Source organism: Rhipicephalus microplus, chromosome 1 (assembly GCF_043290135.1).
Source record: "Rhipicephalus microplus isolate Deutch F79 chromosome 1, USDA_Rmic, whole genome shotgun sequence".
In the NCBI taxonomy this organism is placed as follows: Eukaryota; Metazoa; Arthropoda; class Arachnida; order Ixodida; family Ixodidae; genus Rhipicephalus; species Rhipicephalus microplus.
This window is the reverse complement of record NC_134700.1, coordinates 230,291,634-230,319,249: the sequence shown is the minus strand read 5'-3', so window position 1 is coordinate 230,319,249 and position 27,616 is coordinate 230,291,634. Positions and strand designations below refer to the sequence as shown.

Sequence of the window (27,616 nt, the reverse complement as noted above, 5' to 3'; positions counted from 1 at the left end):
TGATGTCCTAAGCTACTGAATGTATTTTAGTGGTACAGATGTAGTCATCAAATGTATTTCTGTCGGCTTTGTCTCACTCTTTATTATAATAATTCAGTGAGTACCCTCTGTATAAATCTTGCCCTTTCACAATGTTATGTGCCCCTCCTGCAATAACCCCTAATTGGGATTGGCAGTATATGTAAATAAATAAATAATAAATAATGTTCCAGGTACCATTCCATGCGTGTAAGCAGCATCCTCTCCATGACCTTGCCAACGCAAGCTGTTGGCATTGATGTCCTAAGCTACTGAATGTATTTTAGTGGTACAGATGTAGTCATCAAATGTATTTCTGTCGGCTTTGTCTCACTCTTTATTATAATAATTCAGTGAGTACCCTCTGTATAAATCTTGCCCTTTAACAATGTTATGTGCCCTTCCTGCAATAACCCCTAATTGGGATTGGCAGTATATGTAAATAAATAAATAATAAATAATGTTCCAGGTACCATTCCATGCGTGTAAGCAGCATCCTCTCCATGACCTTGCCAACGCAGCTTGCTAGTGCTACAGGCCGATATGATGCCAAATCGAATGGAGACTTTCCGGGCTTCAGCAAAGGCACCAGGCGACTACACTTCCACTCATCAGGCACCATTCCATCATGCCAAGACTTATTGAAAATGTCCAGGAGACAGCGCTGTGCCTTCAGGCCTAGGTGACGTAGGGCAGTATAGGTCATTCCATCCGGACCTGGGGACGATGAGCGTCTGCATGTGTTCAATGCCGCATGAAGTTCTTCCATGGTGGTGACGGGTTGAGATTTAGGGTTCCCTATGGGAATAGTGACTTGTCTGTCTGTAAGGATGTCCCGCACATATGCATATAATTTTAGACCACATATAATTTTAGACCATATATTTTTGAAATATATATATATATATATATATTTTAATGGCGTGTCCCCCCTTATCGGTGCCACAGATGAGTTCAGGTAATCAGGCATGTCCGGAATTTTAGGCGTCCGAGAAATCGAAAGTCAACTGCACTATGGTAGATGTGCAGCTCTTACAGGTGGCATAATGGCACACTGCACTAGCTAGCACCCCACCAGCACTCTCATCAGCCAGTCGAGTTTGCATTCATTCGCGTGCTACAAATTGTCGTCTCTCCGTCTCCTAATGATGATGATGTTTGATATTTTGTGGCGCAAGGGCCATTTCACGGCCAAAGAGCGCCAGTTCATCTTACTAAAAATATGGACAATGATTGTGATAAGCGGCTGTATAAGGGCCATAAAATTCCTCGCGGTAAGGCGGGTAAGAACATACAAGTAATAAAATCATGACCATGCCGTGAAAGGTGTGTGTGGTGTGAATAGATAACAAAAGTTGGTGATAATAAGAACGATGGTGGATATGTATGACATTAGCACAAGTGCCTCACTCGTTCATACCCTTGCGTCCAAGGGCCGTGAGGCATGTGCTTTCTTGTGTAGCCACCGCAGCAAAAACCTCTCTGGAGAGGTCGTGCTACGGTATGCCCGGGTATATGACATGAAAGCTATGAATTGCTTTTAAAAACGCTAACAATGATTTATGACTAAAAAGCGGTTCCCTACCGACAAACATTGCAGGGTGTAAAGGTATATGTTGTCGGTGATGGCAGAGTGTGACCGTCCCAAAACAGCATTCGTTACGCCAGATGGCCTATACGAATTCATGGTTATGCCATTCGGTCTGTGCAATGCACCTGCAACGTTTGAGCGAATGATGGACAGCATTTTACGCGGCCTTAAATGGCAGATATGCTTAAGTTACCTCGATGATGTTATTGTATTTTCTCCTGATTTCCCTACCCACGTCGACCGTCTGCGCACCATTTTTCAGTGTCTTACCAAGGCAAACCTCCAGCTTAACCTAAAGAAGTGCCGCTTTGAGGGTCGCCAACTTACGATACTTGGTCACGTTGTGACAAAGGATGGATTTTGCCCCGACCCAGACAAACTTCGAGCCGTAGCAGACTTTCCGAAGCCGACTTCACTCAAAGAACTTAGGAGCTTCATCGGCTTGTGCTCGTATTTTCGTCGTTTCGTCCACAACTTTGCAACAATAATAGCCCCACTTACACAACTACTGAACGGTCCAGCTAATCTTTCTAACTGGACCCCGGCATGTGACGAAGCTTTTCTTACACTGCGCCGCCTACTTACGTCCCCACCGATTCTACACCATTACGACCCAAGTGCCCCCACTGAAGTGCACACAGATGCCAGTGGCTTTGGTCTGGGAGCAGTACTCGCGCAACGAAAGCCAGGTATTCCAGAGTACGTCGTCGGATACGCAAGCCGCGCACTCACGAAAGCGGAGATGAACTACTCCGTAACTGAAAAAGAATGCCTCGCAATCGTTTGGGCGTTAAGCAAGTTTCGTCCTTACTTGTACGGACAGAGTTTCGACGTTGTGACCGATCACCATGCACTTTGTTGGTTGGCGTCGCTAAAAGATCCTTCAGGTCGCCTTGGACGTTGGGCTCTTCGACTACAAGAATTCGACATTCGTGTCGTCTACCGCTCAGGACGAAAACACTCTGATGCGGACGCCCTCTCACGATCACCAGTGAGATCCACTGCAGACCTGCATTCGGACACCAACTTCTCCATCACTCCCATTTCCGTCACAAGCATGTCGTCTGAACAGCGGAAAGACCCATGTATAACATCTCTCCTTAACATTCTTTCCGACTCTTCAACGTCTGCGTACCCACGCGCTCTTTGCCGCCAAGCCACACATTTGGCGATACAGGACGCGCAACTATACCGCAGAAACTACCACGCGGATGGTCGTAAATGGCTCTTCGTTATACCACGCCACATGCGATCAGATGTCTGTGCGTATTATCATGCCGACCCACAACATGCTCACGTTGGTGTGTTAAAAACATTTCAGCGGATCTGCCAGCGTTACTAGTGGCGTGGTATGTACACTTTTGTACAAAATACATTCGGTCTTGTTCATATATAATGTCAGCGATGTCCGAATGATTGTAGTCAAGGCAAGGTTCAAATTTTAAGAAAAATTGTACTGTGCTAAGTTACATGTGAATCGGCGGTGGTTGCATGTATAAGGAAACTGGACTCGGTGCAGGAGCTCGATCGGATACGTCCGACGCCACTCGCGTCTCGGCTCGCTCTGCGATGCGTTGCTCTGCGGTCCCGGCTCGAACCTCGGCTCGTTCTCCTCTTTCTGGCGATGCGTCGCTATGCGCTCCCGGCTCGAAGGCTCACTTTTGTTTTTTGAATGTGCGTTGAACCAATGGGCAACCGCGTCGAGTGGTCGCGCTCAGGGCTCGGAGTCCACGTTAACGCAGTGCAGCGTTTCCCGAGCAAGCACGGAGACGCTACCGGAGAAGGAGGCGCTGCCGGAGAAGTCAGCTGTGCGAACTAGAGTGCCGCTGACACGGCCCTCCCGAAAATCGCACCTGTCCTCAGGCGTGCGTGTCGTTAGATGGCGATGGTTCCGTAACTTCTAGGAGCGGCTCCTTGTATCTACGAAGCTGCTCCACGTTGACGATTTTTTGGTTGATCATGCCCGGTGTGTGGGGTACTCTTTCGATCTCGGCCCTGTTTCCTCCGACGAGGGCCGTTGTCTCGAACGGACCTTCATAGCGAGGATCTAATGTGCCTCGAGCGCTCAACTCAAGCAGGACGAGGTCTCCCGTCATGAACCTCGGAGTTCGCCGCTTCTTGTCGTATCGGACCGTTGTTTTGCGCTGACTCTGCAGTAGCCTCTCTCTTGTCTCCGCACGTTCCCTTGCCAAGTCGTGTAGTCTATGAGACTCGTCGATGTCTCCCTCTACTGAGGCGAGGTTGAGCTCTCCTGGCAGTTTTGGGTCGTAGCCGTGCATGAGTCGAAATGGGCTGTGGCCACTGTGACGATGCTTCGTGGCGTTGATTGCTAGCGTTGCTCGGGGTAGTTCCTTCTGCCATTTGTCCTTGTTGTTTAGCATTTTGCGTAGCACCTGTTTCAACGTTCCTACCATTCGCTCAATCAGTCCGTTTGATTGTGGCCAGTACGGTGGGGAGTTCTGATGAGTAATTCCCAGTCTGTGAGGGAATTGGTTGGTTTTCTTGTTCACGAATCCCTTGGCTTGGTCCTAATGACGCTGGGAACTCCAAATCGCGGAATCCACCGGTTTGTCATGAAGTCAAGGTAGTGCGCCGACGAAGTGCTCGGTACGGTCACGGCGTCCATGTATCTCGTGGCGTGGTCGATACACACGAGGATGCGGTCTCCCTTCTCGTTTAGCGGACCCATGTGATCCAGGGATATCACCGCGTTTGGCTCAGTAGGAATATCGCGTGGGATGAGGCAACCTTCATTCCGTGTCGTGCGGGCGTTGATAGTCTGGCACGTGTGGCAGGAGTCAACATACTCGCGGATGTCTTTTCTTATCGATGGCCACCAGTACTTTCGCTGGATCAGGTCTCTTGTCTTCTCGACGCCTAGGTGGCCGTTGTTGTCGTGGAAAACGATCATCACACTGCTTCGGAGGGCAGCGGGAATGATCACCCTCCGACGGACCCGTCCTCCCTCGAGAGATTTCTTCACCAGTATGTCGTTTTCGATCTCGTAGTCTGAAGATTTGTGCTTGGCCTCCTCCCGAAATCTTTCGCAGTCAGTATCCCTCTCCTGAAACTCGCGTAGGCGACTGTGTTTTCCGACCACTACTGCGTAGCAGTGGAGGTCTCGGGTCGAAACCCCCTGGTCGAAAGCCTCTGCAGATTCCGACTGCCTCGAGAGTGCGTCAGCCGCGGAGTTCTGGCGTCCTGGCTTGTGCTTGACGTCGAAGGTGTACTCTGCTAAGTCGAGCGTCCACCTCGCAAATCTGCGGTTGCTAGCTCCCTTCTGGACGAGGTATGACAAGCTGAAGTTGTCCGTGAACACTGTAAAACGAGGGCCTCCTCTCAGGTAGACCAAAAACTTCTCAGTGATCGCCCAGTGGAGCGCCATGCACTCGAGCATATTAGAGTGTAGACCACGATCGTGCTCGTTTAGTGATCTGCTTGCGTACTCCATGATTCGCTCCTTTCCGTCTTGAGTTTGAGAAAGCACCGCACCCAGCCCGGTTTGCGAAGCGCAGTCTGGGCGGAAGCTCGCCAAAATCGGCGGGTTCTTCAAGGCGTGTTTTATGGCGTTGACGGTTGCTTCATGAGCGTCAGTCCACACGAAAGGAACGTCCTTCGCCAGAAGGTGCCGTAGCTTGTGCGTGACCTTTGCAAACTCCGGTATGAACTTTCGGTGGTGGTTAGCGAACTGCAGGAAGGAGTACAGCTTCTTTGCGTTGCGATGCGGCTCGAACTTCTCGACAGCGGCAACTCTGGATTCGTCCAGTGTTCGTCCTTAGGCGAAGATCACGTAACCCAGGAAAGATACTTTGTCTTGAATCAACTGGCATTTCCGGAGATCCATCTTCAAGCCGTTGATCACGACTCACCTGAGTGCTTCGTTCAGCAAATCTAAAGCCTCCCTCACTGTTGTGGCTCCCAGCCCGACATCGTCCATGTACGTAGCTGTCCTAGGTAAGCCATCGAACGGGCGACGCATGACTCTTTGCATGGTCTGAGGGGCCTTGCAAAACCCAAAGGCCATTCGAAGGTATTCGTACTTTCCGTCTGGAGTGACGAATGCGGTCTTGTGTACGTCGTCCGGCTTCATTCGTATCAGAAATGCAGTCTTCACGTCCAACACAGTGAAGTAAGCCGATCCGTCGCGCATGACATCGTCAATAACGTCTTCCATGACGGGCATTGGATAAGAAGGGTTGATGGTTTTCTCGTTGAGCTTGCGATAGTCGTGTACCATTCTTCGTGGAGTCGTCGGGTGGTGCGGTTGATCGACAACTATCGTTGGAGCACCGTACTCGCTTTCGCTCGGCCTTGTGATGCCCTTGGAGAGGTAGTCATTCACCTGTTCTCGGATGATTTTGCGATCAGCCAGTGAGCACCTGTACGGCCTCGATGACACTGGTATATTGTCTCTGAGTTCGATGCTTTGCTCGGTGTGAGGACACACTCCCAAAGTGTCGCCTTTGGAAGTGAATGCTTGGTGATGCCTTAACAGAATTGCGCGAAGTTGTTCCCTCTCTGCCTCGGTGGCATCCTTCGTTATCTTCCGTGTGGCGTCTTCGACTAGACTCGTGAAGTCTTCGTCGGGTGCGGGACATTTCGTGTTGAGGCGCACGTACCCTTCGTCTTTGGAAACACTCTCGTCCGATCGCCGGCAGAACGTCGCAATAAGCGTTTCCCCGGTGCGGTGTGGTGTGCCTTGTTTCGGGGATGGCACTTCGGACGATGAAAATTTTCCGGAGGGCTCGACTGGAACGATAGTCACATCGTTTGACGTGTGAAACATTACGTCGACGTTCGCGACTCGTCGCCAGTATGATCCCAGAATCAGGTCGATGCCGCTGGGGAGTTCCGTTACCACGACGTCTTCGAGTCGCACATTCGTGGTGCCCAATGTCACCTCAAGCGTTGCAGCGAGAGTTGGGCATATGCTGCGGTTGAGAACTTCAATGTTCTCGCGCGATACCCATGCGTGCGTGGGAATGTCGTCCATCAAGGCATTGGCACTCATGATGGATAAGTTGGCGCCACTGTCAATGCACACGCGGACGGGTCGGTTGTTTAGCAGTACCGGACACTATTGGTAATGTGCCGCCCGTCGAATGCAAAAAACAGTTCGCTTGCCTAGGTGACGTAGTCCCTGTTTCGTGGCTGGTATTGTCCCTCTTCGCTCGTTTCTCGTCCGCTCTGATCGTTGCTGGCGTTTTCGGCTTTCTACAATCACGGGACAGGTGACCGATGTCGCCGCAGTTGAAGCACGAACGAGCAGAGATGGGCCGCGGGTGTGGAGCTCCCGAGAAATCGCTGCGTGGGTTGGCCTTCGGCAAGTTGGCAGAGCTGCTGTCGGGCACCCGCTGGTTCGAACCCTGACCACGGCTCGCTGTAGACGGTGACGGTTTCTTGTCGTTCTCGGCACACACGGTCGTGCGACGCCTCGCGTCGAGCAAAGCCGCTCTGTCAATGAGTTCGGTTACTGTGCCACACAGCTGCGCTGCGAGTGGGTTGGCCCATGTGTCGTCCTCGATGCCGCTGAGAATGAGGGAAATACGCTCTTCCTCTGCTAAACGGTACGGCGCCTTGTTCAGAATGGCGTTCTTCGAGTACATGTACTCGACGATGGTCTCGTGGCTCTGAAGGCGTCGCTTCGTCTGCAGTTCGAGGAACTCCTGCATTGTCAGCTTTCGTTTGAATCGGAGAATGAGCGCTTCTTTCCATTGCTCCCAGGTGTCATACTGTGAGCCGTAGGCGCTGTGCCCATCCTTGGCAGATCCCGTCAAGCGGCTTGCTGCTGTCACCAACGTCAGCGATGGCGTCCAGTGGGCGAGCGCTGCGATTCTCTCCACTTGCGTAATCCATTCGTGAGCGCTTTGTTGCGGCGTTCCATCGAACAAGGGGTTTGAGGATGACGTGTCGCTTGTGGAATGAATCTGGATCGGGCTCGTCGTCAGTGGACTTCTCGACAGCGTGTTGGCGAGCAGGGCTTGTGTGTTCACGAGCGCGGCGAGGATCTGGGCCTTGGAAGGTTCTCCCTCGTGCGTTGAAACGGTCGGCGCGGCGGGGCGTGCCGCGTCTTGGTTGGTGCCGTTGTTCAGTGACGGTGGCCGCGTCGAAACCGAGGACATCGTTATGTCAGCAGGGGCGGAATGGTGCAGCCCGAGGGTTGAAGTCGTCACCCGTTCCGTTGGCAGTGAAGCGTTCTGATGGGCTTCGTGCAATGTCTCACGTTCACTCGTGTTTGCGCGGTTAAGCTGGGCTCGCAGGCTGCTCAGTTCAGCGCAAAGCCTCGCGTTGTCGGCGGACAGCGTCTCCAGGTGCGCCTGCCTGTCGTCGTCGTAGGCAGCCTGGTCCTTCGTTGACGAGTCCGTCGGCTCTAGGGCTTGGCGAGTGATGTTGTCGCGGATGATTCTTGCGATGAGCTCGTCCTTTCGTCCGGAGCACCGTAGACCTCGTGCTCTCAGCTCGTCGACGAGTTGCTTTTTCGTTGCATTGGCCATCGTGCTGTGGTCGAGGGTCGTGAACACGCGTTCGACGATGGTCGTTTTGGAGTCCCGAGACAATGTACGGCGTGGCGTCGCTCCTTCTCGTGGCGTCGTGTCCTCCTCCGCATGCAGCTCGGTCGATTCACATCCTGTCGGCTGCGCCATGTCAACGATGTCCGAATGAATGTAGTCAAGGCAAGGTTCAAATTTTAAGAAAAACTGTACTGTGCTAAGTTACAGGTGAATCGGCGGTGGTTGCATGTATAAGGAAACTGGACTCGGTTCAGGAGCTCGATCGGATACGTCCGACGCCACTCGCGTCTCGGCTCGCTCTGCGATGCGTTGCTCTGCGGTCCCGGCTCGAACCTCGGCTCGTTCTCCTCTTTCTGGCGATGCGTCGCTATGCGCTCCCGGCTCGAAGGCTCACTTTTGTTTTTTGAATGTTCGTTGAACCAATGGGCAACCGCGTCGAGTGGTCGCGCTCAGGGCTCGGAGTCCACGTTAACGCAGTGCAGCGTTTCCCGAGCAAGCACTGATACGCTACCGGAAAGGAGGCGCTGCCGGAGAATGAGACGCTGCCGGAGAATTCAGCTGTGCGAACTCGAGTCTCGAGTGCCGCTGACACACACACACACACACACACACACACACACACACACACACACACACACACACATATATATATATATATATATATATATATATATATATATATATATATATATATATATATATATATATATATATATATATATATATATAGAGAGAGAGAGAGAGAGAGAGAGAGAGAGAGAGAGAGAGAAAGAGACAGAGAGAGAGAGAGAACAAAATTATTGTGCGCTTTCATTTGGCTAAACCCCTTATATGATCAAAAGTGGATCTAGAGGGCATCCCGGTTCACCGTGCCTCATAATCATTAAATAATTATAAAACTCATGATTTAGAGCTTTTGTGTCTTTCTGGCTTAAACTACCGTGAGCTGCACGCTTTGAGCAGCTGCTGTTTTCGCCTGGGGGCTTATTTCAAGGCTTACAGTGCACTAAGGCCTTCATTTACGAATGTTGTGTGTTTAAAGCAGCTACATGAAAGTAAAGTGGCTGTTGTGGAAGTTTAGAAAGGTAGAACAATGAGGTAGTTCCACGCGCAACCACAGTTATATAGCAGCATTCGCACGCCCTCTCATGCGCAACTGTGCCTCTGGCGGCTGCAATTGGCTTTATAGGAAACTGAGGCGATGGTATTGTGGCAATGAAAACACTGATTGAGTTTAATACTATTCAGGCGTAATTGTGTGCGTGTGAACGTTCGATTGCAAAAACTTTTGACAGCGAAGTTGGCAGTGCCATGTCATTTTCTTTTTGTTTCAGTTTCGCATTTTTGTTTACCTATTCTGATTTATTATGAAGAGAGCATCCTTTTTTTTTTCTTCAGTATGCAGAGAAATGAGAAGCAAACAGACCGTACATACCTGAATCTCTCCACACCAAGCAAGCTAAAGCAGAACATAAAAGATATTTCTTGCCATCCTGCACTTGAACTGACACGTTTACAATGGTTCACAAAATCCGAAATACGAAAGAGTGCGGAATGCTTGTAACACTCTCTTGCATACGCGTCAATCGCTAACGCATCACTTACGTTCGACGCGTTTCTAGCGTTCGAGAGCCGTTTACGTATGGAATTTACTTTGCTCTGCTTCAGCTGTAAAATATCCGGCAAATGAGCTTTACATAACTCTCCTGCTGACCCTCCCCCCCCCCCCCCCCGCTTTCGCACTCGGTTTGCCGGGTTTAACATTTCACTGACTCGGGGTGCTATTCCGGACATTGTCGAATTCCCCCATGTTGTCAGATTCCGCCATCGATCGATGCTAATTGTCCAAGTGAGCTGTTACAGCGTCTCTGTTTGGCTTAGAATGCCGCCAATACGAAATTTGACAATATGGCGGAATTAGACAGAGCCCATAGCACCCTCGGTCGAACGAACGCTTGAACATCCCACTCACTGACTTCCCTGCCGCGCCGATTCACCGGCTTGAATTCATGACGTAATATGCCTGCGCAACGTCCCGATCGCCAGATTCACAGGCGATATGCTAAGCGTATACACGCCGTCGATGAAGACGTTTACGTCACTGAGAGTAATCTTGGTTTCGCAGCTGTATTGATCGGCTGGCCGCTTTTCATATTGAACGGCTGTACCTTGCGTTGGTAAACGTGTGCGCATATACGATTGCGGCAGCCCCAAACCCGATTGGAGGTAAAGCACACGACGTACTTCTGAAAGACTAAAATGATCAGTTGGTGTTCAGCTGATGTCGTTTGCGGCAATTTGGGACTGGAAACTTACGGTGTGTGGCTCGTGCTGCGCTAAGGCTTAGATTCGGTCTGGGTGGTAAGATAGCATCCTGGAAAGCAGTAGTGCAAAGAAAGTCGAGATGGTATATATATATATATATATATATATATATATATATATATATATATATATATATATATATATATATATAAGGAAAAGAAGTGTATACCTAAGGGCTCGTTTTTCCGTGTTTTAACACAATATTAATTAGATATAACAGACAGTAATGCCAAGGAATGTACAGGGGAAGTTATTAAAACCAATGGAATGTAAATAAGAAGAAAGAAAAGTGGATGAAAAAATTACCAACTGTGAGCAGGAATCGAACCTACGACCTTCGAATTACGCGTTCGATGCTCTGAAAGACTATATATATATATATATATATATATATATATATATATATATATATATATATATATATATATATATATATATATATATATGCGAAATTCAATCATTGTCAATACTCTGGTTCTGCATTTCCGATGGAGGCGGAAATGTTGTAGGCCCGTGCGCTCAGATTTGGGTGCACGTTAAAGAACCCCCAGGTGGTCGAAATTTCCGGAGCCCTCCACTACGGCGTCTCTCATAATCATATGGTGGTTTTGGGACGTTAAACCCCACATATCAATCAATACTCTGGTTGATAATTTTATTTACATAACGAGTTACTTGGCTTCAAGAACTTGAAGAAATAGTGAAATCTACCTCTTACGCGCGAAGTGCCTTCTACTGGTAATTCGATATCTAATATACTCCCCAGTAGCGGCCATCACATCTTGACCGATGGGCATCGGATTCACCACAACCATGAGGTGAAATTTAGTTTCAGTTTCGTTCCGGGTAAGATGTTTTATTTAGTTGGTGGACTTGTTTCTCACTCTCATTATTATTTTTCTTTCACTTCTAAGGAAATATATCTGTCAAGTGAAACATCAACAAGTGATGCGAGTGAACTCAACGCTTCAATGTGAAAATAAAATGTATTGTTATGTGGAAACAGTGTAAGATTTGATGGTTGTGTTTGCGCAGCTATCTGAATAAAGGAAGTTCTCAATAGCTTGCAACATAAATATAACGCCGATTTATCCGAACATCTGGCGAACAGACTGCATGGCGCAGCCAAAAAATTTCAAATTTTTTGGCTGCGCCATGCAGTCTGAGCAGCATCTGCCACTGCTCCTACTAGTGAAAGTTAGGCCCTGGTAATAATGATAATGATATGCTGTGCTTAATGGCGCAAGAGCCACTCATGGCCAAAGATCTCAAAAGTTTCAACAAAAGTTTCATCAATGTCGTGGGGCAAGATGCCGGTACTCTTGGAAAATAATGATGTGGAAATGATAAATTAAAAAAAAAACTACGTTTCGTAGGTGCATTCCAAAAGAAGCAAGGGAACCATTTGAAGCGAGCCTTGATGACCTGTTCGATGTTCCGTACATAAGTAATCGCGCTAATGATTACGTGCACACTCACTCCTTCTGAATAAATTTCTTTCTACAAAAAATATCATAAGAATAAATATCCCCTGTCTTTTTTTACTTTTTATTGTTGCGTTCAACTTCATTTGAAGTTACAAGAAACTATACTACCACGAAGAACTTTTAGAATTTATTTTCAGTCAGACGTGGCGCTTGTTTCGAATGAACGATCGAGCTTGCATGAGAGCTTCGAATCCGTAGTTACGCATGAAGTAATTGCCGGCTTGATTTCTTGTCGCCATAGAATCGTACCGCTGTGAACTACATCGCCCAGGTCATAAGTGAAGTCACGCCTTTGGGCACTGCCTATTGAAGCGTATGCTTGCTTTTCCTGCTAACAGAAATGCTGAAGTTGCTTCGATCATATGCAGAATAAGATGGCAAAATAGGGTAGAAGGGAGGGGCAGAATAGGATTAGACATACAGATTATATAACCATTGCGGATTATACGGGCAGGATAAACATCATTTGAAGTGAAAACATCTAATAGAGTCAGAAGAAATAATCTGGTTATATTCAATTGCTATTTATTGCCATTTTGTGAAGGCATGAACTCGTCTACCACTCAAAACTGATTTAATTGATATTGAATAGCCCCAAGTACGACGAACATCTAAAACGGATGTACTGGCAACCAGATAAAAATTAATCTCCCGATAAAGTTTTTGTTTGTTATATTATAGAGGGGCGGGGGGGGGACAAGAGAAAATGGTACATACACCCAAAGCTACTAAAATACTAATGGCAGTAATTGTTTTCTTGTAGTCCAGAAAAGTGCTTTCATTTTGTACGCTAGAAAATTCTCGCTCAGATGAATAATAATTATTAAACGGTAACATAACGCTGTGATAGGAACGAATGATGAAATGCACGGAACCAGAGCTTGCATTTCACGTTTATTTTATCCATGCGCTTTCTCTGCGCAATAACTCATTACCACAAGCCACATTTAACTAGGCCCATTTCCAGTTGCGGCTCTCTGATGAATGCGCCATGGAGGCAGCCCGGGTTTATAGTTCTGCCTCGGGCGTTGAAATTCAATTGGCCGCTACCACGAAGTGGAGCAGCAATGCCACAGGCGGAAGGAAACCGCTGCCTGACGATGAACGTTACGAGGCGGTCCGAACTACCCGCCTCCTTGAAACGAGCTTCTGACGCGATATTCTGAGATGCCTCATTAAACACGAAAATTGACCTTCGGCTTTCGCGGCATCGGCGTAAACACGAACAATGAAAAAACAAACAAAAAACAGCACGCGATGATGTCGCCATGACGTCATTGTTAGTCAAACTAGTGGCGTCATCTAGGCCCACTAAGAGGACACACAATGTGACTACAAGTGGTGACGCCGTCACACGATCTCATCGCTTGGTCAAAGCAGGGCGGATTCCTGAGGCGGTGTAAAAGCAGATGAGGTGCAGAAAGCTGCAATGCCTCCAATCTCGAAGGCAATGCAAAACCGCGTTATGGACCGAAAGCTTTCGGAAAGAGGAGGGGGTAGGGCATCGGTCATTGGCGTGAGCAGGGTTTTTCTAAAGAGGAGGCGAAGGTTCATCGCAGTGTCCCCTTCCCTATTACGTCAAGTATGAAACTGATTCCCCCCCTCCCTCGCAGCCCTACCCCCGTACGCACGCCTATGGGCCTGGCAAAATCGGCTGTAAGAAAAAGAAAGGAGTTTACGCTGGCCGTGTAAAGCTTAATGAAGCTGGTTGTCTCTTATAGGCTTTGTCGTTGCCTTTTGGCTGATGCTCGGTTTTTCCTAGGCATAGTCTGAGTCGAACCACAGCCTGCCACAGACTATGGAAGAATTTTCTAAACTCCAGCGCCAAAACTAACGCGTAATGCTTGCTCTGGCAACACTGGTAGCAGCGCTAGACTAGTACACTATAGCAGCGCGGGCCTTTCGTTCCTTGTACTCGGCTGGCGCGACGGGCACACTCGGCGCAGCTGCTGCGCGTCCTGTCTCCGTCTGTGGCCGTGACCGATCAACAATGGGGTGGAGAGTTTTTTGCGGGCACCTGATATTTCTTCTATAGCTCTAAGAGCTTTGCTATTGAAAGAAGATGGCTTTGGCTTTCGGGTCGTCTTCGACAAATGCATAAATGAATCTTTTGAGGTTCCTCTTTTTTTTTCTTTTTTTGTTCTGTGCTATATATCGCTAAAGCTTTAATGACAGAAACAACAGCAACAAAAAATGGCAGCATATCCACGGAGTGAATGATGGAGAGTGGGGCGAAGAATTTGTCCGTCCATTCGTAACCACCTCGAGTTCATGGTATATACTAGTTCACTGTATTCATGGCACTGCGGCCGAACGCTCGCTAAACCTTTCGAAAACCAAGGAGGTCACGCCCAGCGAGTATAACGTAGCAACCTTTTCCTGTCAGATAGTGCTCAATGTACATGCCGATGGCTGCTAATGGGAAATGAGAGACGGGAAAATTCGGCTTTTACTTTCTTACGGCTTGCGCTTCGTATCTACTTCCCATTTTTAACCACCTCGAGTTCATTCATGGTATATACAAGTTCATTGTATTCATGGCACTGCGGCTCAACGCTCGCTAAACCTTTCTAAAGCTAAGGAGGTTACACCCAGCGAGTATAACGTAGCAACCCTTTCTTGTCAGATAGTGCTCAATGTACATGCCAATGGCTGCTAATGGTGATGGCAGCCTGCGCGTTAACTAAAAGCCGAATGCTCCTGTCTCTCATTGCCCATTAGCAGCCATTGACATGTACATTAAGCAGTATTTTTTATCGTTCAACAACGCACAAAAGAAGTCTCTCACCGGCACCACCTTGGAGGTCAAAATGTTATACTTGTTACATACTACGGGGGACGAACGGGTGGCGCTATAAGGAGTTTTGCCCCTAAAACTATCGAGAAAGAACGCATGCAAACACGCGGGGCACATCATCAGAAGAAGATGGCACGGCCTCATAGCAAGAGAAAGAGAGACCCCTTACGGCGGCGTTCGATACCAACGCGCTCCAAGAGGAGGTCAATTTTAGAACAAGGCCCCGAGGGCGCCTGCTTCTGACGCCCTTGCGCTTCAATGGGATGCGGGAGGAGGGAAGACACCCTCGCGTCGAACGGTGCTTACGCACGCGAAGCGCGCAACAATGCCCGCACTGTCTGCAGCCTAGATCATACGCTCAATCACTGCCCAGAGCCCCGCTCCGCAGAAGATGCCGCCTGGCTCTGCGCTCACAATGGAAATGCACGCGGTGCGTTCGCAAATAGCCTAGAATGGCGACGGGTGTTGATTGCGAGCGACTCAATACAGATACGCAGCGCCCGCGCGCATCTCACAATGTCGTCGAGCTACTGGGCTGAAATCTACAACAATAAAACGGAGAGGCGGCAGATTTAAGCAATTATATCGGTTACTTAAAACGTAATTTAGTTTGATTTCATTGCAATGCACGGGGCGTGATTCTTTCCGCTTTGCGTAGCTTTTTTTCTTCCCCTAACGGCGTGGTTTGCAAAACATGCACAGAGAAGGCGTCGATGGTGTACTAACGTGAAGTGACCGGTTGGAAAAGAAAAGAACACAGACAACATAGATGAAGGCACCCCGTTGGGAATTTCAGCTTGTCGCCATCCAACATGGCGGTAGCTGGCGAATGGCAACAGCGAGACGTCCCGTCGATGATTACGAAGGCGATGACTGCGGCACAGAGGGTCGGTGGATGTTTAGTATCTATTGAAGAAAGAGCCGATGACTATGCCTACGTGATCAACCATGACTTGTCTAGTTTCATTGCAGCGGCGCATTAAAAGACGAAGGGCAAGAAGAGGGGTACACAACGCATGCGCCAACATCTTCTTTGTCTCTCGTTTTGTAACACGCCGTTTCAATATGACTGTCTTGAATCAACTCTCCTAATTGTTTCTTTTTTTCGGGGCGAAGCTGCTTATAAGTGTGGGCTTGTCCGCCGTTGTCCGTCGTAGCAACGCCTAGTACTCGGAATGCTCACTAGATGGTGCTGCGATGCTCGTTCCCATCACCAGCTCATTCACGCGGCAGCAACTCGAGAGCGCCGGGTGAGAGTTCATGGACGACGTGCTTAACCTAGATCTGGCCTTTATGTGGGGTGTACCCAACAGTGTGCAATACTGGCAATAACGTCGCAAGGAACTCTTTACCATGATTCGCCATCTGGGCACGCATTTCTCACGCTTTCTGCCGAAGAAGTATACTGGGGCAGGCTCCTCGAAACTCTAGAACGGCTGCAAGTTGGATTCATGTAGGTAAAGGCCGCGCTGCAAAGTTAAGGACGCAAAAAAAAAAGAACTGGACTAACATAGACTAGACTAACCCAGTTTTTGGTCCTTAACTTCGCAGCGCAGCCTTTACCTACATTATGTTCCCCCTAGCCTCCACACAAGCTTTTAGTAATTGTATTCATGGCTTACCAATCTACTTTAGAAGTGTGGCAGCTTGGGCTAGTTTGTAAGACATGACGAGAGTTATAGCATGAGAACAAAACGACGACACAGAGACAAGAAGTCCTTCGTTTCCTTCTTGTCTCTGTGTCGCCGTTTTGTTCTCGCACTATAACTATCGTCTTTCCAATGTACCTCCGAAGCTTCGCCCACTCATCGTCATTCACTCCGTTGATATGCTGTAATTTTTTAATTGTGCTCTCTGAAATCCCGCGGGTAAAATGAAGGAGTCACTCCTGTAGTGGTCGTTTATTGCACGAACAACTACAAAGATTTCCTCGCCCCAAAACACAAGTAAGGCTAAAGCAGCACGCGTGCATGGAGACAAACAAATTTTGCGCTCTAACACAAAATTCACATTCGGATGTGAGAAGGAAGCCTTAAGTAGGAAATATCTCTGTGCAAAAACACGAAATCGTGCGCTCAAGTCACACCGCTGCTCAGGCCCTCGTCCGCATTTCGGTCTGAGCAGTGATATGACTCGGGCGTCAAAAGAACGGTTGTGCATAGGCGCATCTGAGAGAACTTAAGCAGGCCCAACAACAACAAGCGATCGCAATATAGCGAGAGAATAAAATTTTCTATTAAACAAACGCTTAAGTGCGTTGCTAGTGGTGCCCGAGGCTGCGTTATGTCGTCGAAATTTCTGTCTTCCCTGAGCACAGACTTTATTAATCAAATTACATACAAAGCGGGGTCGTAGATTGGTCGCAGATGCTCCATGCACGCTCCGTTTCAGTTTTGCTGGTATTCTCGACGCAAAGATGCCATACGCGTTCAACAGGCTGTTTGTGATGACAATGCTACGTCATCGACCGCTCACACCAATCAACAACGTAACAACAACAAAAACTAGACACAAACGCTGTAGATCGCTGTAGAAGTATATTTTATCATCCACGTGCCTTGCAAGCAACTACATGATCGCACTTTGGATGCGTAAAATTACTATTACAGCAGCGGCAAACAATGAACAAGTCACTAGCACGATATACATCTACCGGAAGAATACTATGATTAGTGTAGTATTGAGCAAACGATGTGCTTGTGTTACTCTGAGCACTTGTCTAAAGATTAGTACGTACTTTCAGTACTACCATCGCAGGAAAGACGTGGGAAATTTCTATGCAAGCCTAAAGATGGTTGAATAATGAAGATGCAGTCTAACATGCAAAGAAAAAAAATAATTTAGAGGTGAATTCTGTGAATTGAGTCATGTTCCCAGGAATTTTGTGCCTGTGTCGCACATACCTATATACTTATTGTGGTGTTGCGAAAGTGGTAGTGAAAAGCTACGCAACTTTATACCTAATATTTGGTTACTCATTTTGGCCCATTTATGACAAGTTATGCTGTAGCACTGCAGTTAAACGGTCTGTTGTATCACACACATGGTGAGTTAACAGTAATGGAGCTGTCGTGATTGCACTCAATGACATCCCTCCCTAATAAAGTAATGCCAGACGCTTGAGAACGTGCGAGTGCTGGTTTGCGCTAAGTTAGATTTTTAGAACAGCATAAGCACCATAGTAGCGGTTCGTTATCTATAGTAGGAACTGGCTGCAGACTAAGAAATATATTTTTTTTTGCCTGCACATCCTCGAGTTCTTCTCGACCAGTTTTGTACATGATGGTAGGGCACACTAACAAAGACAAACCTGACGATACCTAAATATAGCACAGCGGTTTTCGACAAAGACATTATGAACAATCGCGCTTTTTAAACGCGTAATCCGTTAGAGAAGTGAGTGTGAAAGTGACGTTATTGTAGTCCAATAATTGCATTCATTAAGCTCCGTGGACACACTTCATTTGCCCACCGTTTTCTTGCACGCACATCTGTAATAACGCGGCTCTTTTGGCACGAATACAATCTTGTTCCCAAGGAGAAAATATACAAACACTCCAACAGGAGGCGCAAGGATATTATGTGAAACATAATTGCTTGTATTACCGTTTCGACCTTAATTTTGCCTAAGCAAAATCACAACACTCAAGGTGATGCATGTGTGTACACTGCATAATAAGACTCTCATATCTTCGAAGACTAATAAAGTTCTTACCATGTTATAGCGAAACCAATTATACACCATTTTATTGGTAGTTCTTCAGATAAACCTCGGTGAGATTCAAACTTGGCTCATAACTTTCTTTACTCATTATCATATTATTTTAAAAATTTTAAAGAAAGTTTCAACCAACACATATGCTGGAAATATTATGTAAGCTTGATGGTCAATAATCACGAATAGTAACAAGTGACACATACTTTGTGGACTCCGCCTCTGATTCTCCCAATAGATGCAACTTGACTAGAAACTAGACAACATTAGCGCTGTTAAAGAATATTTAGCAAACGCCGAGATGAACATAGCAAGAATTCGTGGCTAGGCTTATCAATATTGTGTGTCAACTTGTCTCTAACAACAAAAAAGCTGCAGATGCCTTCTAACGTTTACTCTTGAGAAGTGCTAAACTTCAGCGTGCCTACGATGTGCTAGTATTTTAGAGAGTTGTAAACCAATCATTTAGGCGAAACCAATACAGGCTGCATACCACCAGAATTCAACCAAAATGGTGACACGTGTATCCCTCGGATCTCTCCCGCCTCCCTTCCTCTCTAAGTGTTTTAGCACGTCATGGCAATGCAGAGTTGCTCACAACTCTGCCCAAGTCACAGTCACAGTCCCCGCCTCTGTATCGGTATGACGACTAGGAAGCAGATGGATGACACGGCTGTGATGATCAGAAAGAACCAGAACAAAGTGCGATCTATCACGAGAGCCATCTGTCTCCACTCGTTCACAGTCCGGGTGAGGTGCTCCTCGCGCTGCTGTTTCTCCATCAGGTACCGCAAAGTCCGCAGCACTTCTTCCTGCACGCGCTTAGTGGATCCGCCACTAGCGGCACCACCGCGACAGCGGCGGTGCCTGGCCGACCCGGAGGCATTGTTCCGCGACATGTCACCGTGGAGGACGGGACTCGGGGACTCGTTGCTCGCGGAGTGTTCGGCGTACTCGCCGCGAGTGTAGCGGTCTTCGCCGCCGATCACGACGCTGTCCACGACGAGCCGGAAGGTGTCGTCGGCCGCAGGTCTTCTGCTGCCGTCTCCGTCGTCGTCCAGGTCTGAGCGGTCCTTGGCGGCTGCTGTGCGCGATGGCAAGTCGTAGAAGTGCACGTGATTGTCGCCGACGGTCTTGCGGCGCGCCGGCTTCGAGAACCAGCCACGACTGGAGGATGACTTGTTGAGCAGGAGACGGCGGAGCCAGGCTGGCACTTCTTTCCGGCTGGGACCGCGGTAGTGGAAGTTGAGGACGATCACGGTCATGACGACCGAGATGGATGTGATGGCCATCACGGCCGTCAGGTATATTCCTGCATTTTGGTAGAACAAGAGAAATTTTGAGACTGAGGGCCATGTTCTCGTGCCCGTGAAGTGCTAATCGTTTATATTAATCGTATTTTGTTTTCGGAAAAAAATAGGCGTGACGGAACCAACAGGGGCGATGAAAACAGTGATTAATGTCTATGCTAACAATATGCGACGTCGCCTAGCTTGCCGCTCGTACGCATACATCGGCTTTTATAGTACACAATATTGTGACGCATTGAGGTTGTTATTCGGGTGTCGTTAATGGTGGTTGTAGTTTACTGTGCTTGTTGATGTACACTGGCATCGTAATGAAGTTTTGAATGGTGTGAATTTTTAAATTTTTTGTTGTTGGCACTTTTTACCATTTATTTATTCACTTATTTACTTACCTACTTTAACACGAAGGGTCCCAAAAGGACATTACGTTGTAAAGCATTTACGGCTATGGCTATCCCTGAGCACATTTTGTCGGAGTTAAGTTCACCGGAGCCAGTCACGCCTCAGTGTTGTATACTATTCTTCTTTTTTATAGCACGTATGGCGTAGTGTAATGAACACGCCTAAACTGGTTTATCACTTGTTCATAGTTTACTTTCAAGCTGCCTTGCATATATTTTAAAGAGGCTAGGCGAGTAGCTTCACTTCTTACGCGAAGATGAATGAAGATAGACTTGACTTGTTGCATAGTCTTGTAGCATATTATAGCGATGGAGATCACATTTACCCAGTAAGGGTATGGACTCTGAAGTCTCGGGCATCTTCTCCGCTATGGCCAGCATGAACACGGAGAATGCTAGCAGCACTGTGACGCCGAGCGCGATCTTCTCGCCCGAGTCCGGCGGTAGGCAGAAGACGAGCAGAGTGAGCACAGACATCATGATGCAGGGCAGGACCACGTTGTACATGTAGTAGAGCGTCTTGCGCCTCATGACCAGGACCACGGTGATGTCCGGGAACGGCTGGTCTGGACAGCAAGGGTAGTAGACCACGTTGCGCACCATGCGCGCCTCGAGCAGCTCCCACTCGCCGTTGGGCATGTAATTGACCAGGTCAACCTCGGATGTCCGGTTCTGGATGTCCACCTGTATCAGGCGATTGCGGTTTGATAACGTGATCATCATAATGTGGATATGCGATTCGCCTCTGAACAATGTCCGACTTATAATAAACTGCCGCTAACGGTCATAGAAGAGACAGTATATCAGTAACACGGATTATAGGTTACATGTATCAGGACCATAAAAACTCGAAGAAACTACACAGGATATAAAGTTTTCCCGACAAAAATGGACTCCATCATTTATCCCTTCCATGGATCAAATAGTACGACTGAACAACTTTTGCTGCACGTGATTCTGATACCTAAACCGGACAATTTTATGAAGCTCTATAGCCACTAACTTCCCGAATGAAGCGTTTATTAATATTTATTAAATATTGATAACTATTACTAAGTAATTATTGTAAATAATTATTTTTATTGTGCAGTCTCGTATTTTTCATCACATGACCTCCGCAGCTGGTGCTCTTTGCAGCATAAAAGATCACACGTTGTCATCGCTGCCATCCACAATGCTCAAAGAATATTATGCAGTTTCAGACGTGGTGCCTTCCATCGCATGTATAATACATGACGGAGAGTAAGCATGTAAATGTGATAAATTGGAACAAGATGAACTTTCTGTATTGCCACTAATACACGAAAAAGAAACAAACAAGCGAAATAACACGAGTTTCAATTTTCCACCAGCGCCAGGTTGCGCGATTTTTACGTATACGAGAAGAGTTGCGAGTGCTCCAGAGTGAACAGCGTTCATGAGTTAACCGATAACATGCTATTAAGCTGCTACTTTTGAATAACGCTTTTGAGTCGAAGTCTTGGAGTTAAATTGCGATTATATTCATATTAACGAATGAATACTGAAAATAGGCGAAATTATTGCTGCGCTACTTGGTACATTACAATGAGCGAACTGGACGCCGGACTACCACCGAAAAAAACTCAAGCCGTGTACTTTGCTTCTGCTTCTTTTGTCTCTTTTGCTATGTGTCGTTTCTTCTTGTGACAGTTAGAAGTTTGGTTTATTCAAAAGGACATAGAAGATTAGCCTTTTTTTATTGTGAGACGAAGTGTCCATACGCGGTACGTTGTCTATTCCGCTTCCATGCAGAATGGTCAGTACTTGCAATCAAGTAGACGTACGATTACCAAGCTTTTGTTGGTCTAAATCAACAACGTAGCATCCTGTACAGTACTGTAGACTCAGCGACCGAATGCGGTCGATTCTGCTGACTAAAGACTTTCATGTCAAAAAACTCTAAACGGTCATGCTCGCTCTCTGCAGAAACTGCTTCGACCGCACTCAAGCCCCAGCAAGAAAGTTGGTTATTGAGACGGCTAGGAATTTTCTCCTTGTGAGCCACCGTTAGCAGTATCTTCTTCTCTGTATTACGTTGTCATCAATATTAAGAAGCTCAAAGAACATGCCACCTTATTCAGTAACTTACGCTGTATTGAGGTAAAGAAAACAAATACTTTGGTGTCAGTACATTTTTAGTGACAATAACAGGCTTCTTAGAAAATGTCGTAATGTCTAGATGAACTCATTTATTAGAAAAAAAATCTTTTGTAGTGAATTCGCGTGACATGCTTTCAGTTTTTCCATCTATGTTGTACCTGTTAGCTGTCCGTCTGCACTCTTCACGACGTTTCAGCACCATTTTCATTCCCTAAAGACCTATATCTACTGCGGCAAAATTATTAAAAACATCCAAAAATAGAAATGAACTGAGGATAACAAGGCCAGAATGTTCGAACCAAACAAGCACCCCATTATCTTTTTTAAGTTATTCAAAAACATTAGGACTGCCGTTGAACCATGAGCCAGAGAAACTTTGTAATCTCACATCTAAAAACTCTTTTCGAACATTTACTGTGTAATGACTCGATAAAGGGTGACACGTGATTTATACAATATTGCAAGCTTAATCAAATTAAGGAGACTAAATGGTGGCAACTAGACCTTACACCATTTACTACTAGTTATGTTGGAGTAGGTGATAATGGCCTGCTGCTATAGATATCTGAGACTCGTAATTTCTAGCCGTCCAACATTATTACGAACGGGAACGCCACGCGTTGAGTGAAATGATGGTAACTCTAATTTGACAGCATCAGATTATGTTTATTATTGAAGAGGGAATAAAAGAATGATATTTATTTACCTGTTACGGTAACAATTACTGGTTTCCCCGTAACGTTGATAGTTCTAAGAAATTAAAAAAAAGAAGGCACACCCTCAATTAGAAAGAACTTTATAAGTTCAGAATATCTAATTAAATGACGTTTGCAACTATAGGTCTAAACGTAAGCACCCTGAAACATAAGTTGACTTTTCAGATGACGACATACCCTCGTATGTTTTAATATCTGCAACACATTATACCAGTATGACGTGTTCCTAACGTGAGCACCGGCCGGGTTGCGCTACAGCGCACAAATCCACAAAAATTTTTGATGAACTGCTGCTTTTTGGGAACGGTTCCGAACACGCGAATGCTGCGGAAGTAATGTGCCCCCCATTAGAATAACGATGCTAACTGTTTACTATGACGGGTAATCGTTTACCATGGCACTACAATAAGACGTGCCATTAACCTCGGCATGTCCAAATAATTGAGCCTGTGTGGCATATTGACTCTGAGTTCGGCAATAAGCCTGTCATTTTTCTCTAAAAATGACCCATATAATGGGAGCAGAATGATGTAGGTTGCTGGCGGACTTCAGGCCTTGTTATAGAGAATGAGAGATGTGTATGAAGTAACAACTTCCTTGATGAATGTAGCATGTGAAGTCGCCTGTATAAAGATGAGAATAAGTTTTATGAGGGGCAGGAGGTATAAAAAAACATCCTAATTTGTCTACATAACTTCGACAAAGATGCTTGCTTTTTGGTTATGCTCAAAGGATGCCATGGGGTGTCCTTGTCTAGAGGAATCGGAACAACAGTTCTAACCGGTTCACTCACTTGTAGCCCGTCATAGATCCAAGAACCGAACTTCATTGTGCAGACCTGGTCGTCGAAAGGGAAGTACGTCACGTCCACCGGGCAGGTGCTACGAAACTTGGTGGGCGGCGGCCAGAACACTCGGCCCTGGGGGTCTATCATGGCGCGCGTCTGGAAGTAGCCCCGCGTGTAGTCGTCCGCACTGCGAGTGCAGGGAGCATGGTGGCAAGCACAGCTATGGGTACGAGCTTGAGAGAGCGAGCGTGCGTGTAGATAACAGATAACAGACAGGTTAGGTTTGTTATATTGTACTCAAGAAAATAGTAAACAGTGCATGGTAGGCATTGAAACGGCAACCTCCATACAAACGGCGCATCTAATCATGTTCAAGAAGAACGCATCGAAATCGCATTACGAACAGCCCCTCGCTGTGTTTCAGCCAAGTAGGACTCTCAAGAAGGAACTTATGTGACCATCGACAATAGGCGAAAGGAGAAAAACAGAAGGCCAGTTGAATCAGAGACTCTTGTTTTCGTGGTTCACCCAATACAGTTTGACAATCCCTTGAACTGCTAAAAAGTGAAATGTTTATAATAGTCTCGATGAACGAGACATACCGAGCCCACGGTTGCTGCACAGGCCCCACAGAAATATACAATAACGTGGGTCTATACAGGATAGCGCATGGCAGCTTATTTCACTTTTGTAGCACTGAACCGTTGGATACGGCAATGACGATAATTGCCGCTCTAAAACCGTCAATGACTAACTTTTTAGTTTGGGTTCTTTTAATGAAGTGAAGTGACTCTACATCCTCAAGAAGCAAGTAGCTGCTCTATTACCAGCCCAAATGCTTTGTCCTCCGTCATCGACTATATAGCCTGCAACAACGCACACACAAAAAAAGAAGAGTGGCGAAAGACCGCAGGCCCCACACTTGCGCTTTTTGCATTTATATATGAAAAGAAGCGGCTCATGTTACTTGGTGTCGGGGCAAACCTTCCCTGTTCTTCTCAGAACGCCGGTAAGGATGGCTCGTGTTCACCGTTCTGTACGGGCGAATTTCTTGCTGACATTCGATCGTGCCGTCTTGCCATGGCTCCGAACCAGTCCAGGGCACCGCGGTCTTGCCGACGGCGTGCAAACAGCTCTCGTGACACCGCGAAAATGTTCTTATGCGTTGACCAACCTGTTTGCCTTCGCACTACCACTTTACTTACATTGATTGGCTGTGCTAACCATTCCCTCTACAGATCGGAGCATATCATGGCTACTGCTTTGTTTTTTTTAGGGGCGAAGCTCCTTATGACGTGGCTTGTGCGTCCCTCGTAGTACGTAACCACCAGTGGCACATACCCGAAATAGCGGTCCTTACAATGTCTGCTGGATGGGGGCACTTGTATATGATGAATACATGACGAAAAGATGTGAGATGGCTGTGCTTGGAGTTTTCACTAGACATATGGACGGACGAACGGACTGACACACGCACGGACGGACAGACAGAGGAATGTCCGCAAAAAGAGATGGACGGACAGACAGACGAACGAACAAACGGACGGATGCACCAAGGATCACACAGATAGGCGGACGCAAGAACGAATGGACAGAGAGACTGACGAACGCTGCGCCCCACCAATCATCATTCACTCCGTGGATATGCTGTGATTTTTTTTGGTGCCTGCTTAAATCCCGGTGCCTGCATCTTGCTCTATTTCCTTTTGTTAATGTCTTGAGGGTGAAGTGCTGTGTTTTTAAGACACTCATTATGGGGTTGGCAGCTTTACGTAATTTACCAGCGCTCTAATCAATATCTAGTACATTCGGTAGTTACATACTACTATAGCCGCTGCAATAACCTGCTGTCACTGCTGCCGCTAATAGCGATAAAGACGATATAAACAATGACGACCGCGAACTGAACTACAATTACAAGTTTCCGTTTGTCGTCAAGTTTGTGTCATTTTAAGCCACATTTAATTAGGTCGAATTTATGAACAAAAGAAAAATTATTATTAGTAAATAAAGGTGTGACTATGTTAGATAAATCAACTGCACAGAGCTAAAGAAGGGGACTGGACCAAGGAACCAGCTTGTTAGTCAGGCTTGACCACATGGAGCGAAAGAAAGCGCGGGAGCATTACTTCTAGTTTTCGTTAAAGTTTAGCAATTATGAGAGAAATGAAAACCTAAGAGGTCCTGCTATTCTTTTCTGTGTTACAACGGAATAATTGCATTACTAGTGAGTGACGCTTCACGAATAACAGGAATTAGTGGCACTCTTCAAGTGCCTTCACTTTCCTTTTGTACCAGCGAATGCGCTAAAAGCGAGGTCGAGAGGGCAATGACAAGAGGGCAAGAAGATGCATCCCGCCCCGCCGCGGTGGTCTAGTGGCTAAGGTACTCGGCTGCAGACCCGCAGGGCGCGGGTTCGTATCCCGGCTGCGGCGGCTGCATTTCTGATGGAGGCGGAAATGTTGTAGGCCCGTGTGCTCAGATTTGGGTGCACGTTAAAGAACCCCAGGTGGTCTAAATTTCCAGAGCCCTCCACTACGGCGTCTCTCATAATCATATAGTGGTTTTGGGACGTTACACCCCACATATCAATCAATCGAACCAAATATCGCGGGGTGTCGAACCAGCGAACTTTCGATCCTCAACGTGCGGCGCTAGCCACTAGGCCATGGAGCACTTTTTTTTCTTTATTGCCTTCTTGACTACAGGTCAAGCTAATATGAAAATCACTATCACACGTGTTTCATGCGTGATAACGCGTCAAACAAAGATATTACATCTTCAACACAGTCGGTAATCTTATACACATCTCGCACTTTTATAACAGCTTCCACGAAACACTCATTAACGGATAGAACTCTCACATCACAGTGTCTGTACGATAGCATACTACGCCAAACGGAATGAAGACCAAGTAAAAATATAACATCCAAATTTTGCACAGAGCTATCACAAGGCGAAAAACGAATTCCATATGAAGTAAGAGGTAAATCTTTTTTTAAAGTCCTCTGTAAAATGTCCCAAAAGAAAATGGCGTTCTTACAATCAGTAAACACGTGTTCAATGGTCTCAGGTTTGTTACACAGGAGACAGCTGCTTCCCCATGGTACATAAATCCCTCTCTCTTCAAGCCATGAAGCACACGTTGCCAAATTTGCTAATGGCCAGCCATTTATATACGCCATACACCGTTTGGTGGCCCTCCGCAGCTTCAGCGCGTTTTTGTCATCAGCAGCTAGAGGCCGTGACAGGCTCTCGTTGTGTCGTCACCTCTCGCGTTTCGATGAGCGCCGCCTCCACAAGAGTGTGGTCTCTCGTGCGCGTGCGTTTATCAGACTCGTGATTCGGGAGAGCACAAAGGTGACTTCTCCTGCCGCCGCAGCCACGTTTACCGAAGGAGCATGTTTCTCATAAACGAATAAGTTAGAATTGTAACGGTGGTTCGTATTTGTCCTGTATATTCTTGCGCGTTCGTTTCAGTTTCGTGCGTTTTTAATTCTGCTTGAACAGCATGTCTCGAGCTGTGATAGTTGTTAGTCCGCGCGCGTCCTGTGTATGCTCATTTTGTGCGTGCTTTCTGGTTGAGGTGCGTGCTGCAATTTTCGAGCTACTTGCCGTTCTTCGCGTGACTTCGCAATTTGTTTCTATAGCATTCACTTTTGAGGCAAAACAATGCATAATAAACGCTCAACTAACTCTGCGAAGACAAGTTTCACTTTCGTTTTATACCGATTGCTAGAAAAAGGTATCATCTACGTTTTTTTTCTTCGAACGCGAGGCTTACTTTACTGTGATTACTTTCCGTGTGATCACATTGCGCTTGTAGGCACGTAATGGCA

General features: G+C 46.8%; 1 protein-coding gene across 1 annotated transcript in view; it reads right to left on the bottom strand.

The window, feature by feature from the left end:
* Nucleotides 1-16,616: 16,616 nt before the first annotated feature.
* LOC119159555 (neuronal acetylcholine receptor subunit alpha-10) overlaps nucleotides 16,617-27,616 on the bottom strand; it is a 149,617-nt gene continuing 138,617 nt past the window's right edge. The window contains 3 exon segments of the mRNA XM_037412358.2: nucleotides 16,617-19,757; nucleotides 20,480-20,837; nucleotides 23,784-23,964. Of these exon segments, the coding sequence (XP_037268255.2) occupies nucleotides 19,063-19,757; nucleotides 20,480-20,837; nucleotides 23,784-23,964 (1,234 nt within the window). The 3' untranslated portion in view covers nucleotides 16,617-19,062.